This window comes from Kluyveromyces lactis, assembly GCF_000002515.2.
Source record: "Kluyveromyces lactis strain NRRL Y-1140 chromosome F complete sequence".
In the NCBI taxonomy this organism is placed as follows: domain Eukaryota; kingdom Fungi; phylum Ascomycota; class Saccharomycetes; order Saccharomycetales; family Saccharomycetaceae; genus Kluyveromyces; species Kluyveromyces lactis.
Window position 1 is genome coordinate 2,301,275 of NC_006042.1, and position 18,011 is coordinate 2,319,285.

The following is an 18,011-nucleotide window of genomic DNA, read 5'->3' on the forward strand; positions in this document are numbered from 1 at the left end:
GTTTTCCCACATGCCGGTGTGCATTTTCCCATAAACCTACATATAATTGACTGTGCCTGAAATTTTCATCACTGCTATTCTGGTTGAATAATATCGATAAGAAAAAAAAAAGAAAATGGTTAATAATTTCAAATCATGACAATTCAAAGGACTGGACATGCAACGAGAAACAGCAGGCAACTACCATAATTGCAGGAACTGGAGCATTATATATATGTTCGAGATTTGTGCAGTTAGACAAGTGTTTGACGTTTATTGACATTTGGAGAACCTTTATTCTAGAGAAGGAGATAGAAATTTTCCATAGACGTTGCCTTGAGAGCGTAATTATAGCATCAAAAGTTTTTGAAATTGAACGACAGAGTAGAAGTTCATCAAGGTAGATCAATACTTGAGGTTCAAGAACTTGTGTATTGAGTACAGGTTAACAATCGCTGGCCATTGTTAATCTGCTTGATTAGTTTCAAACTTCAGTCCTATTTTTTTATCCTTTTTCCGCTGCGAAGAGTGCGCTGGCTGCACTTCTAGTTGCTAGACATATTAAAGTATTGGTTCTATTAGACGTTTGCTCTCGCGATGATTGAGGATCTTTTAGACCCAACTAGCACGACGGTGGTTACTTACACACATTATGCCAGGATCGCTGCGTTCAAGGACCTGAATACAACGACCGTGAATCAGGTATTGGGATTACCAGGGCTTTTTTCAACATTCAACGCTCCGCAACTTCGGAAGCTCAGGATATCCGCAATTTCTGCTTCTGTGGCATCTATCTTCGCATGTATAATAGGATTATACCTACTAACATCGATAGATAGGCGACGGAAAGTGTTCAGACATCATTTAATTTTTTACCTTTTAGTTTGTGACTTTTTGAAAGCTATTGTATTATTGATTTATCCAGTGGTAATATTAAGACACAATGAAATATATGGAACCCCAGCATTCTACAATACTGTAGGATGGCTCACTGCTTATGCTATCGAGGGAGCAGATATTGCCATTTTTGTCTTTGCGCTGCATTTCGCCATTCTTATCTTTAAGCCCAACTGGAAATGGAGAAATAATAACACGGGGAATTTGGAAGGGGGCTTCTTCAAGTGGAGAAAATTCATATACCCATTCACTGCTTTGACACCGACCGTGTTAGCTAGTCTAGCCTTCATTAATTTCAGCAGTTATAACGAAGATGTCATCGAAGCTGACACCAACGTTGTGTTAGACAATAACAATTACAATTTTGAATTCCAAGCAAAGATGGGGGGTTATAAACCTTTAAGCGCATGGTGTTACTTACCACCAGTTCCAATATGGTATAAACTAGTCTTGAGCTGGGTGCCTCGATATTTTATCTTCTTGACGATTTGCACAATATACATCAGCATCTACGTCTTTGTTAACAGAGAAAGTCGAAAGATCAAATCAGAAATCAAAGGATTCCAACACTCGGAAGACAATCATGTTAATTTTTTCAACAGGAAGCCATCACTTAACATTGCTTTGAATGTAATAAATGGTTCTGCTATTGGAATAAAATATTGTTTCAAGAGATTCGTTTCGTTTTTACGTAACTTTTTCTTTCTCGAATTGTTTGATGATACTGAAAGCCAAAAACACAATTTATCAGCAGCGGGCGGTCGACAGCGTGCTGGCACGCCAGGCCTACCTTCAGTGAATGATTTGGATATAGGGCTATCTAACAGATATGAGTATAGCCCAGATGAGGTTGACATTGAAGACGGATACAATAATAATAGTAATAACGGTTTACATTTGTTTGAATATTCTAATCTTCCGATTGCCAGTCATGACGGAAGTGAAGATTTAAACAAAAATCGTAAACCAGACAGCCTTACACCAGCGAAACCTCAAGTTGCTCAGTTTCGGCAACCCGCTAACTCCTATGCTTCTGCAAGATGTCCTCCGAGCATCCCATTACAAACTTCTTCCTCTCCGAATGATGTGCCCAATGTGTCGAAACATAGTACAAATACCGTTGATAACCAAGCGATGGGAACAGAAGTGGATATTGAAAAAATGGAACATCTTCCAGGGAAAGATGTCACAGGCATAAAGCATAAGTTCCAATCTGAAATGTATGCGCATTTTAAAAATCGGAGGGATCAGATTAGGAGGCAACTTAAATCGATATTTGTGTATCCTATGGCCTATTTATTACTTTGGCTCTTCCCATTCATTGTAGACTGTTCTCAGTACAGCTACGAAATCTACAATGGCCCTATTGTATGGTTGGCTTACATTGCTACGTTCATGCAACCGTTGAATGGTGTTGTTGACGTGGCGGTTTTCCTGTACAGGGAGCAGCCTTGGAGATATTCTTGGGGTTTAATTCATTTCAAAGAACTAATCAGTAAATACAGGCTCAAGGGAGAAATCGGTGAGGCAGACATCTTAAGTATGTGCGAAAGTGAACTTGGAAGACGTGGATGGTACTATAGAGGAAGATGGGTAAAAGAAGAATGCTGGAAATATAAACCTCAGTTATGGAAACGTACATACTGGTATGTCCACAGAACAGTAATCGGATTATGGAGGCTTGATTTGAATTTCGAGGACAACTGCTTAGATAGAGATTATTGGGATTCGTATTATGGAAATCATGCTAGTAATACAATGTCAATGTCTACAACCAACAAGCTCAAGCTGTTTCCTGTACTGCATCAAAGTTTATCTTCATCGACAGGAAGTAGTGAAAACGGCATAGATCCATATAAGAGGAAATTCAAAGTGCCTTTAATGTGGAGAATCTTTCATAAACTTCCTCTACAAGAAGGTATTGACCTTGATGAATTAGATCGTTATCTCAAGATGAAAAACAGATATGACGACTTTATTATTCCAGGGTTGCAATTCGCGATTGACCAGAATACGAGCAACAACAATAATTCTCTATTTAAACCCAATTACCTTCTTTCGAGCAGTTCCAAGGAAAAGGAACCAACAAGTGACATTTCTCCTAGTAAACATTCCTCCATCACCGAAACACCATTACAAGGATCACTCAATTTTGGCAATGTGGCAAATATGAACTTTGCTGATGTTACTAAGAATGCTAATTTGCCAGGCGTTTGTGCGAACTCTAACCAGTCTCAATCGTCCACTAAAGAGGAACAGTTAGATTTATTATCCTTCTTGAAAGGTCCACCACCAACATAGTTCGTAATGCACATTGAACATAAGTACCATATATATTCAGTTTAATTTCAGTTGATTGATATATCGTTTATCATAAAATGCACCAACCGAATTAGGTAGGCTAGTCCTTGTTAAGATTTATATCATTGGCTATCAACTTTTCTAGCATTTTCCGTAAAAATATGATAATTAACACAGCAATCTTCAAATTTAAAGGTTCAAGATATACAAAGGGAGAGTCTTTTCACCTATTAACATTCTATCTCCCTAACGGGTACACTTCTTAAATAAAGACATTGAAGATGTCGAGAACACTTAAAGTATTTGCTAGTTCATTCAATTGTGCTAAGGTGTTCCCATTTGATGACATAGATACACAGAAGTCCATATTAGAGCAGTTGATCCCCCATGTTTCACACCATGATATCTATATATTAGGGTTTCAAGAATTGATGTCGATATGGCAGGGTTCATTTTCCAATATTTGCTTTCAATATCTCGAAGGTCTTTCAAAGCTGGTCTTGAATCGAATAAATACGGAGGAAACAACATTCAAATGTGTGGACATAAACTGCCTGGGAGCCATTGGGCTAATGGTTTTTTGCAAGGAAGAGCTGGAAGTAACAAATATCTTGAAAACTAATGTGAAATGCGGTGTGTTTTATTCTAGTTTGAAAGGTGCTAGTGTTATACGGTTCTCTATCCTACATGAGGGCGTTAGTGACACAATTACATGTGTAACCTCCCATTTAGCTGCCAATGAAGGGTTGATCAATCTGGAGAAGCGGATTCAAGACTATCATGCCATAATGAGTTCCCTTAGGAATGAGTTCGGTGAAATGGAACTAAGTCATGTCATATTCACCGGTGATTTGAACTTCCGCTTGAATAAGTTCTTCGGAGATGTAGATTACAGGGACCCTGATATAATCTCGCAACTATTAAATGAGAACGATGAATTAAGAGATGTGATGAAATCAGAAAGAGCGTTCACCCAGTTTCTTGAACCTAGCATCCAGTTCCCACCAACTTTCAAATATAACATCTCTTCACCAAAAGATGACATCGCTCAGGATCCGTTATACTATAACTTTAAACGACAGCCGTCTTGGTGCGACAGAATATTGTATTCTAATATCAGCAAAGACGCTAAACCAACACTATACAAAGCAATTCCCAGGACCGAAATTTTCCATTTTACAGACCACCAACCAGTAATTCTTTCAATAGAGCTTCCCCATATTGAACCACCAAACATCACAAGAGGGGTCTCATCTTCTCCATCTCCCACCTCGTCTACGAGCTCTCTTTCACTTAGTTTTGGCCGAATGGTAGATTATATAATAGGCTACTCCGGGTGGCTCTATTTCAAACACTCAAGAATGGGCCTACTGGTGTTAGTACTATTTTCGATATACCTCTGGGCATCTTAAGTCTTAAATATTTCACCTGCGATCTTACTGCGGGCCATTATCATATTTACATAGTCTTCTGCCCAGAAAAATTATAGATCATAGAATTGAAGAACATTATATAACGTTTTTCTATGAAGTAAGATGATGATGATGAGAACTTGGAAAAGTGAGAACTAAAGTCACTGGAAACACCAGATTTAGTCCCTTGTATGAAGGTAACGAGTCGGACTTTATTAAGAAAAGGTTCTGGCATCGCACAAAATATGGCAACACCAATACTAAATGAAATGGATGCGGCTAAGAAGAGACCTGTTAATTACAAGCTTTTGCAAGAAGCCAAGAAGAGCAAAATCAGTGCGAAAGGCATCGGAAAGATGCGCGACAAGCAAGGGTTCCAGTTAAAAATTCAAGATGTCAACGGCTCAAGAAATAAACAAACGGACCCTGACTATGATGTTAAGATCGAAGGGGCACTGCGCAAGATTGTACCATATTTTTTCACTTACAAAACGTTTTGCAAGGAGAGATGGAGAGACAGAAAGTTAATTGACATCTTCATTGATGAATTTAGAGACCGCTCTCCTGAATATTATAGAAAGACAATTGCAGCGGGTAAAGTGTACCTCAATGACTCTGTGGCAGACCTTGATTCAGTGGTACGTAACGGTGATTTAATTACGCATGAGATTCATAGACATGAGCCTTCGGTGACTTCAAGACTTATAAAAACGGTGTTTGAAGATGATGATCTGTTAGTAATAGATAAACCTAGCGGAATACCGGTACATCCAACTGGTAGATATCGATTCAATACTGTGACTAAAATTTTGGAGAAAGAACGAGGCTATACTGTCCACCCATGTAACAGGTTGGATAGATTGACAAGCGGATTGATGTTTTTGGCAAAAAATCCAAGAGGCGCAGATAGAATGGCAGATCAAATGAAAGCTAGAGAAGTCAGTAAAGAATATGTGGCAAGGGTGGTAGGAGAGTTTCCTGTCGGGTTAATAGTTGTCGATAAACCGTTGAGAACCGTCGATCCAAAAGTCGGTCTCAATGTCACTTGTAAAATTACGGATGAAGGTGCCAAGGAAGCTCGAACTAGCTTTGAAAGGATAAGTTTCGATGGCAAGACTAGTATTGTTAGGTGCAAGCCATTCACTGGTAGAACTCATCAAATTAGAGTTCATCTACAACATCTAGGACATCCCATTGCTAACGATCCTATATACTCAAATCCTCACATTTGGGGACCATCCTTGGGCAAAGATTACGAAGGAGATTTCTCAGATATTATAGGGAGCTTAGATCTTGTCGGCAAGACTGAGTCCGCCGAGAGTTGGATGCATCCTGATTCATTTGGTGAAGTCTTACTCGGTCAGCAATGTGAAATTTGTGACACAGAGCTATATTCAGATCCTGGTCCAAATGATCTTGATTTGTGGCTTCATGCTTATCGGTACGAATCCACCGAGCTTGATTCTGATGGAAAAAAATTATGGAGTTACAGAACGGACTTCCCTGACTGGGCGATTGAGCCGCACAGAAAATTTATGGAGTTGGCGATAGATGAGGCAAGAAATTGTGGTGAAACTCAAACTGCCTTTAATGTAGGCGCACTCCTTGTCAACGGAACTGATATACTTTCCACCGGTTATTCGAGAGAATTACCAGGAAATACTCATGCTGAGCAATGTGCATTAGATAAATACTTCACAAAATCAGAAGGTGCGAAACTTCCAGATGGAACCATCATTTACACAACAATGGAACCTTGTTCTCTAAGGCTCAGTGGTAACTTGCCATGCGTAGACCGAATAATCCAAACAACTGGCGCTATAAAGACTGTCTTCGTGGGTGTTATGGAACCGGACATTTTTGTCAAGAATAATACCAGCTATCACAAGTTGGCACAATATGGAATCGACTATATTCTCATTCCTGGTTATGAGGAAGAGTGCTTAAAGGTTGCATGTAAAGGTCACGACAAAACCCAGAACTAAGCTTATCAAAAATCACTGGTGATTTTGTTTTGTAGGAAACTATATTTGTTAACATGCAATTCCAAGATAAACCCGTCACAAAGTTTGTGAATTGTATAGTGAAGATATATATCGCACACAAATGTCGGCAAAACAGTCTAACCACTTTGAAATCCAACCCTGTTTATATCAATCCGTTCATACATAGACATTTTGTAATTGAAGGTATTTAGCAAAATCCAAGATGTTAGAAAACGGTTGAAACAGCAAAAACACTAATAGCTTCTAAAGCGATTATACAGGACGTTTGTAAATGATCCAATTTGAATGTGGTATTACAGAGTAACAGCCAATACTATTATTATTATTATGCACATTATTATTGGTGCTTGTCTGTGCTAGTTTCCTTGTCACAATTCTCTGAAGTAGTTACCCTGACCATACCAATCATTTGAAAAGCTCTATGTGAACCTTCTCTTACAGAGGAGCATAGAAAAGAACTTCTGATGAACCGATGACCTATATCAAGATATCTAAATCTCTTACTCAGCACCTCAAGAACTGCCAAAGGATTTCCGAAATGATAGACGGTCGTATTATCTCCAACGACGAAAATAGAATTGCTGACCTCTATACATATTCACAAATCATCAAGTTGGAGCATTCTATTACTGATTTAGTAAAGCAACTAAAGACAGTTATTGAACTCTCACCAAATATCAAACAGTATCACCAGGCACTAGACCAGTTACCTACAATGTCTAGCGATTTGATCCCATCTTTTGATAGATACCAGCTTAAGTTGGCCGCTGAATTGACTTCATTGTATCAACTGGGTAAACTAGAGCTATTCAATAATATTATTCATTACAGTGATAAGTTCAAAAGTGGAAGCTCCACACCGATATTACCTGAACTACAAAATGAAAACCTTGATTTACTCTCAGCCAATGTTACCAAATCATTACATATAAATTCTCACGAAAATTCAAAAGCTACCGATGAGGAAGAAGAGGAAGACGATGATGAAGATGGATATGAGGTTATAGATAATGCAGTGACTGATCTAAAAAAAGGTAAAGAATGGCCTCCGAAACTGCCGAAAATCAAAAACCCTGTGATCAGGGCTCGTGTCTTTATTCATAAATCAATGATTAACGATAAACTGTATTTAACTGACCAAGAAATTATCAGATCACATAATGAAAGACTGGAGTTTTTAGGTGATTCCATATTGAATACAACAATGACCACTATCATTTATAACAAGTTTCCACATTTTGATGAAGGGCAACTCTCTCAACTCAGAATGAGATTGATCAACAACGAGCTGTTAAAAGAATGGTCTTTTCTATACAAGTTTCCAGATGAATTGAAGACTCACAATGTAAAACCTGATGACAACAAAGATGGAAAACAAAAGCTATACGCTGATGTTTTTGAAGCTTACATTGGTGGCTTAGTAGAAGATAATGGTAAGAAAAACCTTCCAAAAATAAGGAAATGGCTTGCGAAATTGGCAGAACCTGTTATATCAAAGGGACTAAATTCTGACATAACACTAGAAAATACGACAGAAGTTGATGTAAACGCCAAGAAAACCCTTTACTCTTTGATCGGATATGCAGCGCTAAATCTCCATTACTACCCTGTCCACAAACCAACCTCTACTGACCCAAATGCCATAGTGGAATGCAGGATTACTGGCGGTAAAGTATTGGGCAGAGGTGTCGGAAAGAACATAAAGATAGCAGGAATGCGTGCTGCAGAGGACGTCTTAAATAATAAGGAGCTAATAGAGAAATACGTGAGCCTGCGAGCTTCCCTCCCAAAATCTGAATCTGTGATTAAGGCAAACAATGATAATACCAAGAAGCGGAAACACGAAGGTCACAGTAATGATCGCGGCAAATTAAAACTACTAGCAGATGGATCTTTTGCATTCAAATAGTTTTTTGTTGTATTTTTTCTTAACGAGTACGATAAATGCATACAAATTCTAGGCTTAAACTATCTAATCTATAAACTGCTTATCAGTATGTATTCTTTTTGAGGGTGGTGAAGACACCACGTTAGCGTTAAGGTTGTGACTATCATTTGGTTGGTCGTCAGCAGAAGTAACGGTTTTACGTTTTCTTTTGTGTTCTACCCCTTCATGTTCACGTTGCACAAGTGTTAATAGAGTGGCTATTCTCTTAGAAATATCCAAAGGTGTCCTTGTTTTAATAAACCAAGAAAATATGAACAATGGACTTTTCAGTATTTCCTGCTTGACTCTTTCATATAGATTACTGGCAAACAAACCCAAGTTACCGACAGTAACGAGTAAAAATATATCTTCTAATGAATTGTAAGTTCTTCTGGTATTGTTGGGAGGATATAATATTTTCAATTCTACTAAGGGATACTGATATTGCTGAAGCTTCTGCTTCAAAATTGTTTCCTGTATCTTTAGCTTTTCAGTCTTCTTTTCACCAGCTTCGATGTTTGCGACATACTTCTCCCATCCTTGGACTTCCTTGTAGCGTTTCCAAAACGTTTCAGAGTACCTCTGAACTTCCTCTGGCGTTTTCGTATGAATTGCTTTGGATATTGAAACATAATTGTCTCTACCAAATTTTATGCATGCACTGATGAAGGCTAAAAATTCACGTTTATTCCAATTATAGAAAGATTCTTCCAGGAATCTTTGCTTTTGTTCCAAATTTTCATCAGTGAATTCTTCAGCAGCGTCAATTTTTGCTTGCTCTTCAGCAATCTTAGCGTCAATATCATCTTCTTGTTTTTGTGCATTGTTAGTATCATCTGATTCTCCGTCCGATCTGGAATCCTCTTCGTCATCATCGTCACCCTCACTTTCATCTGCGTGTTCTTTAACATCATATGCGGTGATTTTGTATCCGACACTTTTCTTATACCAAAGTTGTTCTAGCTCCTGTAGCCGGACAAATTCTGGATGTGCAAACTGATAATAAGTCATACGAATAACTTTAGGTTGTTTTGGTAATTTCAGAGCTGGGGTGTTGCTTCCTGAAGGTTTGCTCTTTCCATTACCTATAACTTCTCTATAATAATCATCCACTGAATACAGAGGCTGTTCTCGTCTACGCTCTCTTTTAGGCGGATTGATCCAATCAACAGTATGATCATCTGGCTTCTTCTTCTCAAAATTTGTTCCATTCCATTCGTAAGCGGATTGATCAGCCATACCATTGAACTTTTGTAGGTCATCGAGACCAAGAGATTCATATTTTGCATTAAGTTCCAATGTCTTTCTCTCACCCTTTTTCAAAATTTCATCAATGTCTTCATCAACAGTTATATTACCAGAGCCATGCTGAAGCATATCTCTTGCTCCAAATTGTATCATATCAATTAGGTCATCTTTGTTGTTCGTCAGCGCCGAAGTCTTCTTTCCTGTACCCTGCTGAATTACCAACTGGTCTAATCTAAGTTTTTGAGCAGCCCTCTCTATCACTTTCTCTTCAATTGCATTTTCGGTGACGAATCTATACACAAACACCTGTTTTTTTTGACCAATCCTATGAGCACGATCCATGGCTTGTAAATCGGCCTGTGGATTCCAATCGGAATCATAGAGTACAACAGTATCGGCTGTCACTAAGTTAATACCCAATCCTCCAGCACGAGTAGTAAGTAAAAAAATAAATTTTTCCGAATTTGGTTTATTATACTCATCAATAGCTTCAACTCTTTCATCATGCGAAGTTGAGCCATCAATTCTGCAGTATTCATATCCCCTGAAATAACAGTAATCTTCTAAAATATCTAGCAACCGTGACATTTGTGAAAATATAAGGACTCTCGAGCCTTGTTCCTTTTTCTTTTTTAGCAATTTATCAAGTACAATCATTTTTCCCGAATTGAAGACTAAATGTTCATCTGTAGTATAAGGAGGGCCAGGTTCTGCTCCTTCGAAAAGGTATGGATGATTGCAACACTTTCTCAACTGCATAACAATATTTAATAATCTTGTTTTACCTTCTCGCTTACCGACGGCTCCATTTACGGCATCGATGTCTTTCTCCAATAGTGATTTGTACCATTCTATTTGCATGTCCGTCATCCCTACGTATAGATTAATCTCTTTCTTCGGAAGTAATGATTTTTCGACCTCAGATTTCACTCTTCTAAGTAAAAAAGGTTGTAAAACCGAATGAAGTTGCTGAACAACAACCTCTTGATCTTCTTCCTTTCCGTTTTGTTGGAACCATTCATCAAATACTTCTGAGTCACCAAAGACATCAGGTAGTAAGAAATTCAAAAGAGCCCAAAGTTCATGCAAATTGTTCTGTAGAGGTGTACCAGTGATTAAGAGACGATTTTTGGAGTAAAACAGTCTTATCACCTGTGACAAGGCGCTCTGTTCATTCTTAATTCGATGAGCTTCGTCGATTAGAATATATTCCCATGCAAATCTTTTAAGTGTTAACTTCTCTTTCAATACCATCTCATAAGAGGTAATTAGCACGTCAAAGTTACATGTTAAAATCTTAGTTTCAATGAGTTCTTTTCTGAAATCCTTGTCACCTTGAAGAATGACTGTTTTGACTTCAGGAGTCCATTTGGCAAACTCTCTTTGCCAGTTATCTAGTGTGGATTTAGGTACAATCACAATATATGGCCCCTCGATACCTTTAATATACCGAAGATAACCTAGGAACGATATTGATTGCAACGTTTTACCAAGTCCCATTTCATCAGCCAAAATCCCAGAAAGCTTGCTTTCATGTAGAGAAATCAACCAATTCAGACCGTAAACTTGATAATCTCTTAATTTCCCTTCCTTTATGAAACTCGGTGATTGTGTCAAAATTGTTGTATCCTCTTCTAACTCAACTTCCTCATCCTCCATCAATTCAGCATCTTCTTCTTGTTCTGTCTTTCTATAGTGCCTTGGAGCCCTAGCGAGATGACCGGCTGGCTCTTTCAACGTTCCAGCAACTTTGTTTTCAGCATCTATGGTCTTCAGTAATTTTTGCATGTTTTTATCATATTTGGCTCTGATCCCAATAAAGTGTCTGAAAAGATCAGTAATTTGCAAAAGGTGCTTGAAGCGAATATAAGTGTCTTCTTTATTCCTTTGTTTAGCTATTTTCGGATCAACATCAAGTAAGAACTTAGATCTTCTTTCGGACCAGTACTTCTCATCATGTTGATTATTGCTAACAGGATTCTCCATTTTTGTAGCAGATTTCTATGAGTATTTTTAGATAAAGGTGGTTAGTATCTTATGCAGAGGTCCGCCCAAGTGTGAAGTTGTTATGTGCTTCTAGTGATTACTGTCATCCTAATACGTTGATAAACTCAACGGGGAGAAGCACCGAAGTTCATGACAGATATTATCAGTAACCATTGAAGTACAGTTGAACATAAAGACATTTAGCATACCTCTTCCTCAACCATTGTAGGCAATGTTGATCGATGATGATAGGATGGCAACAGAGAATTCGATATCCATAGGTTTCTTAGTGGAGTGTGGATAGTCACAACTCATTATTTTTTGGAAATTTACATTTTTTCAAATCGCTAGGACAACAAACCGCGTGGAAAATGATGATAATACATGATCTCAGAACGGACATACCTCAGAGTAGTCTCATTGACTTTAAAGAACAAAGCGTGGCAGAATGTGATTAGCCTTGCATCTACCATTAGTACAAAGCGCAGAATAAGTAGAACATGACCATTTAATATTTACACGATTAAGTTGATATAGATATACATAACTTGTAAGATCACATATGTGATCAAGAACGATATCAAGCGCATACTGATTAAGTGGTTCAGCTGCCTTTTTTAGTACCGATTGTTGCTCTGAATTATACCACTTAGCGAGATTTGGTATGCTCTATAACATGTATTTAGGATTGTCTATTTGGATTTGTGCAACTTCTTCTTCGATTGTTACTCGTATTGGATGTCTGATCATGCTTTTCAGGTTGATTTGTCGATATTTTGGATGTGTTATTTCCACGCATAGATTTATCCGCTGATTTACTTTTGCGTTTACCATTAGATTGTATCGAAGAAGATTTTTTAAGGGAACCAGGCTTCGAAGATGGGATTCCGGTCTCCATTCCCATTAGCATCTCCGACGCCGCTTGTTGGGCTTGTATCCTTTGTGATTCTTCATTCCACCACTTCAAAAATTTTGCTTCCTCCAAAGCTTCCTGAATAGATTTTGTTGGTGTGGGTGTCGTTTCCTTAGCGACCCAGGATAAGTTACTCTTGGTAGAGGCATATAATGGCATAGTTTGCTTCGTACCGTCACCCGAAATTGCGACCATACCTGTTGGCTTTTTCCCGTTTTTCACAGCTTCATGCAACGTTGGAAATTTGGTCGAAGCTGGCTTTACACCTGAAAGATTTTTTACCTCCGAAGATACAGTCACTTTTGTTGATTGTTTGTTTGTTAACGGGGACTTCCTCATATGTTGGCCCCAAACTTTAGTCTTGTCTTCATTTGGCTTCTCCTGGAATTTGGCTTCCTCAGCCATCCGTTTAATTTTCTCTTTTTGAGTTTCCTTCTTTATTTTTATCTTGACGGTACTATTTGACTTGTTAGTCGTTTCACCAAGAGCAGGGAATGAATGTTCTGAACTATTTTTGCGAACCAGTAACCTGTTCCCGTCCATGTTGGTATGAATTTCATGCGCCGCTTTGTCATCTATCGAAGCAGCTCTTGTTATGCTGGATGGTCTTCGTTTCTTCTTCTTAGAAACCTCAACAAAAGTAGACTGATCATCGTCATCATCAATTGCGGAATCTGTCATGTTATATGACTTATTCCAAGCAATCGAATTCTGGGCTACAGCGCTTGGTTTTCTAATATTTACCAGATTCTCATTGATGGATGAGCTTCGTGTAGTTTTACTGATGCTGGGTTTCCTTACATCTAAACCACTCTTTTGTCTATGCTTTTTATAAATAACTGAGTCTACCAAAATCTCCAATGGATTTTCCTCCGAGATGAAATGAGAATTGAAAGCGACAATATTCTTTTCCAGTTGACGAATGTAATCTGACGCTTTCGGTCCATAATACCAACTTTCCTGTGAGCACATGCCTAATTCTGTTCTAAATTTTTGCTCAATGGATTTCCACATTTCTGATGTGATGTTTTGCATGATATGCTCTACGGTGTCAGAGCTAAATAAGACAGAAGGATTCCTGAAGATATACTCCTGACAGTTGGCGGCTAAATCCGGTAAATTAAGGTCGCTAGCTGCAATCCAGAAAGCAATAACATTGTTTGAATTAACTGATGATATCAACTGGCTTTCTATATGTTGGACTAACGTCAAAAGCATAAATTTATCTGATATTTCAAGCATGTGCAATAACCTATCGTGATACCTTTGATGTCCCATATTGAATGCAATTTTATCAAGTACCTGAGTAGATTTCTTTTGACAGGATATATTATAGATGCAATCAAGAATGCTTCTGCAGATATCATAAGAGAGATCTGTCCAGTCCACTTTATGATCGCTGAAATTAGCTGACCAGGTTTGAGAGAAAAGTCTTCTGAAATACATAGAATGGGCCTGTAAAATAAATGAGTAGGCCAGAACACTCTTACCGTCCTCTAAAAGAAGGGTGACATTCGGTGAGACTGGAAAATCAGGTTGTATTGAAATTTTGATGTTTCTTTCTAAAGTACTTGGTTGTGTAAAAAAACTCGGTAAGTAATAGACATCAATAAAGTTCTGAAGAGTTGCACAATTGAGAGCTTGCATATTTTCGTCGGAGACTGAATAATAACAAGAAATGCAGCTTTTGAAATAAATGCCGAAGTCCTCAGGTCCGAAGATCTCGAGCGTCCACACATAACCATTTTCTGTACTTAGATTCATATCAATAGCTTCTAATTTGTTCCTCCAAACAATTTTTCCATTAGTTATTAGTTCCAAGTAAAGCTTTTCCTGGGCGGCTGCAAGTATTGCCCTATGGCAAGATGTCAACCTTTTCCCATTAAATATCACATCAAGGTCATAATTGTCATTTAACTTAAGATTAGATTGTTGTTTAAAATCAGGTTCAGTAATCATTGCAGTATGTTCGGCTGTTAAAACATTGAATGAAGCAAACAATGGATCGCAAGATACCTGACAAGATGAGGCACCTGCCATACTATCTTGTAACTTGGTGAACTTACGACCTAACAAAGGACTTGAGTAAATATCACTTTTCGCAGTTAAAACAATAAGCTGCCCAGCACTGCCTATATCGAAAGATATACACTTATCCCAGGAGTACTTCGGCCTCCAGAAACATTGTGGTATAGGTGACTTTTTGAAATCCGGAATACAAGCAACGGTACCGTCATCATAGAGTAACATCAGGTTTTTACCATGTGAGTCTTTGCATTTGATATCAACTATTTGATGATCATGAAATTTTCGACTGAAAAACTTGTCGAAAGAATCGTGCAGTGAAGGTGTCGTTTTAACTGTCAATATTCTATAATTCGTAAGCGCAAATAGTCGATTTCCACCGCATAAAATAAAAGTAACGAGGTCTGTACAGACAAGAACAGTCGGCTCGTTTATATCAGCTGGTAAAAACGAGGTAACTGGTTGTGGCGAAATTTGTCCTTTTTGATCGAGATAAGGGGTCTCTTTTTTGAATTTACTAGTAGATCCAAATTGACCAACGTCTAATCCCCAAGATTTGATTGAACCAGATTTTGATAGCACGCATGTGTGTATATTCGAACATGCGATTAGATCATCTTTTCCGAGTCCAAGCTCTATTGAATTGGGTTGATCTGAAAACTCGGTGGTTTTAGGGTTTAAACCCAATTGACCATATTTATTGGACCCCCATAAAAGTATATTTCCATTGGTTGTTTTGGCAATTATATGATGATTGGAGCACTTGATATCTTGTAATTTCTTGTCAGAGAATTTTACATACCTGAAGAGATCTCTTTTTCCAAACAAATTTAATTTCGTAGAACGGCCAGTGATGTATGCTGAATTTGTTCCATCCTTGTCTACCATCAATAACAGAGAGTAGTATTTGGTCATACAGCATGATTTAAATCTTAGATCATTATCACACATCTTCCAAGAATCAATTTCATACCATGAGGTTAATCTATCATTATTATCACCGGTACCTAACTGCATGTTGACATTGGAACCAAAATTGAAACATCTGGAGTAGGATTTTCCACTCTTGACATCCTTATTGAGTAGTTTCCTCTTATACCCTGCCTTATTCATAACCATCGATTGCAATAGCAGTAAAGGTGACATACCAGATTTATCAGTTATTTGCCAGGATTTACCAGCATCATGCGGATCCTGTAGGCTTCTTGCGTACAACTTGTAACATTTCTCTAATTGGAAGCTTAGCATACACAAATGAAACGCAGTATATCCGCTCTCCCAATCTTGATCCATGAGGTTGATCCTTTTCAACTGTGAATCATTAGCAGCTGGCCACATGGACAAGTGATACGAAAGAGTTCTTCCCATACAATCTCTCACATCGGTCATAATATAGTTGCCTTTATTGACGTCCTCCCAACGGTCTGATATAGTGGATACTTAGGATGTTCTTCCAAAATTTAACGTTGTTTATAAGATACCTGATGAACTGAAGCTACTTTCTAACCCAGCACTGTGATGTGCCCCATACACGTTCCTCATTCATTTACTATATATACTTCGCATTAATCATATTGTAAGTTGCAAGATAAAGTTGTCCGGGTAACATTTTCGAGGAACACGATCAATACTCAATAAGTGCATAATAACCCATAATATCTCGTAACGTCGTGAGGATTGCGCGAACTTGGATAAATAAAGACTGAGAGTTATCCCAAGAGGTGAGTTATTATGTATCATGTAAAAGAGTAGTTATCAAAAAGTATAGAGAGTAGCGCTTGACCGCTAAGATAGAAAGTGTGATTTAAGAAAGTGAAAAGTTGAATAAATTAGAATACTCTCTCAGTCGCCAATGATGAAGTATTTAAGGTTAGCTTGACTTTTGGACCCTTCAAGGCTCTATACTGGGACATGTTATCGAAGTATCTGTCGAAAAGTACAGCAGAATCTCTCGGGCCTCCCTTAGCTTCCGGATGGAATTGAGTCGAGAAGATTGGCCTTGAGACATGAATCATACCTTCATTGGACTTATCGTTCAAGTTTTGGAAGAAAGGTTTGAACCCAGATTCTGGAAGAGTGTCAACATCAACAGCATATCCATGATTTTGTGAAGTAATGTGACATTGACCAGTGGTCAAGTCCAATGCTGGGATATTGTGAGCTCTATTACCATAACCTAGTTTAATTGTTTTACCACCAGATGCCAAAGCTAACAATTGATGACCTAGACAAATACCGAAGATTGGCAAATCTTGCAAGGTATTGGTCTCTAACAATTTCTTCAATTCTGGAACAGTAGATTCCATACATTGAACAGGATCACCTGGACCATTAGAAATGAAGATACCGTCGAACTGGTTTGCTACTGATGTGATTGGGTAGTCATATGGGAAAACAGTAACGTTAGCACCTCTTTCCACTAAACATCTAATAATGTTTTCCTTGACACCACAATCAATCAAAGCAACGTTGAATGGAGTTTTCACTGAGGACAATGCTTTCACAAAGAATGGTTTCTTTGTCGAGACAATCTTAACCAAGTCAGTTTCTGGTTTGATTGGCTTAGGGATAAAAGAACCTTGCACAGTAATTGTAGAAGGTGATGACCCTTGTTCTCTCAAAATTTGAACAACGGCACGAGTATCAATGCCACCAATGGCGGTGACGTTTTCCCTTTGGCACCATGTTGCCAAGCTTTCAACAGCAGTCCAGTGAGAGTATCTCCAAGCATACTCAGCAACAACAATACCGCGGACGTGAATGTGAGGAGATTCCAAGTACTTCAATAGGTTAAAGTCATCACGTTCTTCTCCACTAGGCACACCGTAGTTACCGATTAATGGTTGCGTAAAGACGAGGATTTGACCCTTATAGGATGGATCTGTCATCGACTCCGGATAGCCAACTAAAGAAGTGGTGAAAACGGCTTCACCACTGCATGAGACAGGAGCACCGAAGGAATAGCCTTGGAACTCGACAAACCCAGATTCCGAATCTGGATTTGAATTATTATAAATGGCAAATTTAGCTTTAGGAGCAGTACTTTTGAAATTAGGCATTGTTATTTTTCCAGATATGGTCTTGAATGTAGTCTTGGCAAGTGTATGAAGAGAAGCAGAGTCTAAACATACAACTTAAAAAAGAGTGGGATAAAGGTTTTTTGAGATTTAAGCTCTGGCTCAAACAATCAGAGCAATAAAATTTCTTTAACGAAGAATGGGAATTGTTAGTTGAGAAGAGATATAAATTCAAAATTCTCTAATAATATGATAGCAGATTTCGATTGATGATCAAAATTTTTAGCAATCGTAAAGTCT

At 38.2% G+C, this 18,011-nt stretch overlaps 7 protein-coding genes across 7 annotated transcripts; 4 read left to right on the top strand and 3 right to left on the bottom strand.

Moving 5' to 3' along the window:
• Positions 1–576: 576 nt before the first annotated feature.
• GPR1 (Gpr1p) lies at positions 577–3,177 on the top strand (the record flags this gene model as incomplete). Its single annotated transcript, XM_456182.1, has 1 exon — positions 577–3,177. The coding sequence occupies one exon, from the start codon at positions 577–579 to the stop codon at positions 3,175–3,177; it is 2,601 nt and encodes an 866-aa protein (XP_456182.1).
• A 281-nt stretch (positions 3,178–3,458) lies between these two features.
• On the top strand, positions 3,459–4,589 carry INP54 (phosphoinositide 5-phosphatase INP54; the record flags this gene model as incomplete). Its single annotated transcript, XM_456183.1, has 1 exon — positions 3,459–4,589. One exon carries the CDS (start codon positions 3,459–3,461, stop codon positions 4,587–4,589), a length of 1,131 nt encoding a protein of 376 aa, XP_456183.1.
• A 191-nt stretch (positions 4,590–4,780) lies between these two features.
• On the top strand, positions 4,781–6,574 carry KLLA0_F24794g (uncharacterized protein; the record flags this gene model as incomplete). The annotated part of the gene is made up of 1 exon (XM_456184.1): positions 4,781–6,574. The coding sequence occupies one exon, from the start codon at positions 4,781–4,783 to the stop codon at positions 6,572–6,574; it is 1,794 nt and encodes a 597-aa protein (XP_456184.1).
• Positions 6,575–7,067: 493 nt separating this feature from the next.
• RNT1 (ribonuclease III) lies at positions 7,068–8,504 on the top strand (the record flags this gene model as incomplete). The annotated part of the gene is made up of 1 exon (XM_456185.1): positions 7,068–8,504. The coding sequence occupies one exon, from the start codon at positions 7,068–7,070 to the stop codon at positions 8,502–8,504; it is 1,437 nt and encodes a 478-aa protein (XP_456185.1).
• Positions 8,505–8,567: 63 nt separating this feature from the next.
• On the bottom strand, positions 8,568–11,756 carry ISW2 (DNA translocase; the record flags this gene model as incomplete). Its single annotated transcript, XM_456186.1, has 1 exon — positions 8,568–11,756. The coding sequence occupies one exon, from the start codon at positions 11,754–11,756 to the stop codon at positions 8,568–8,570; it is 3,189 nt and encodes a 1,062-aa protein (XP_456186.1).
• Positions 11,757–12,438: 682 nt separating this feature from the next.
• On the bottom strand, positions 12,439–16,083 carry KLLA0_F24860g (uncharacterized protein; the record flags this gene model as incomplete). Its single annotated transcript, XM_456187.1, has 1 exon — positions 12,439–16,083. One exon carries the CDS (start codon positions 16,081–16,083, stop codon positions 12,439–12,441), a length of 3,645 nt encoding a protein of 1,214 aa, XP_456187.1.
• A 440-nt stretch (positions 16,084–16,523) lies between these two features.
• On the bottom strand, positions 16,524–17,753 carry CPA1 (carbamoyl-phosphate synthase (glutamine-hydrolyzing) CPA1; the record flags this gene model as incomplete). The annotated part of the gene is made up of 1 exon (XM_456188.1): positions 16,524–17,753. The coding sequence occupies one exon, from the start codon at positions 17,751–17,753 to the stop codon at positions 16,524–16,526; it is 1,230 nt and encodes a 409-aa protein (XP_456188.1).
• Positions 17,754–18,011: the final 258 nt, after the last annotated feature.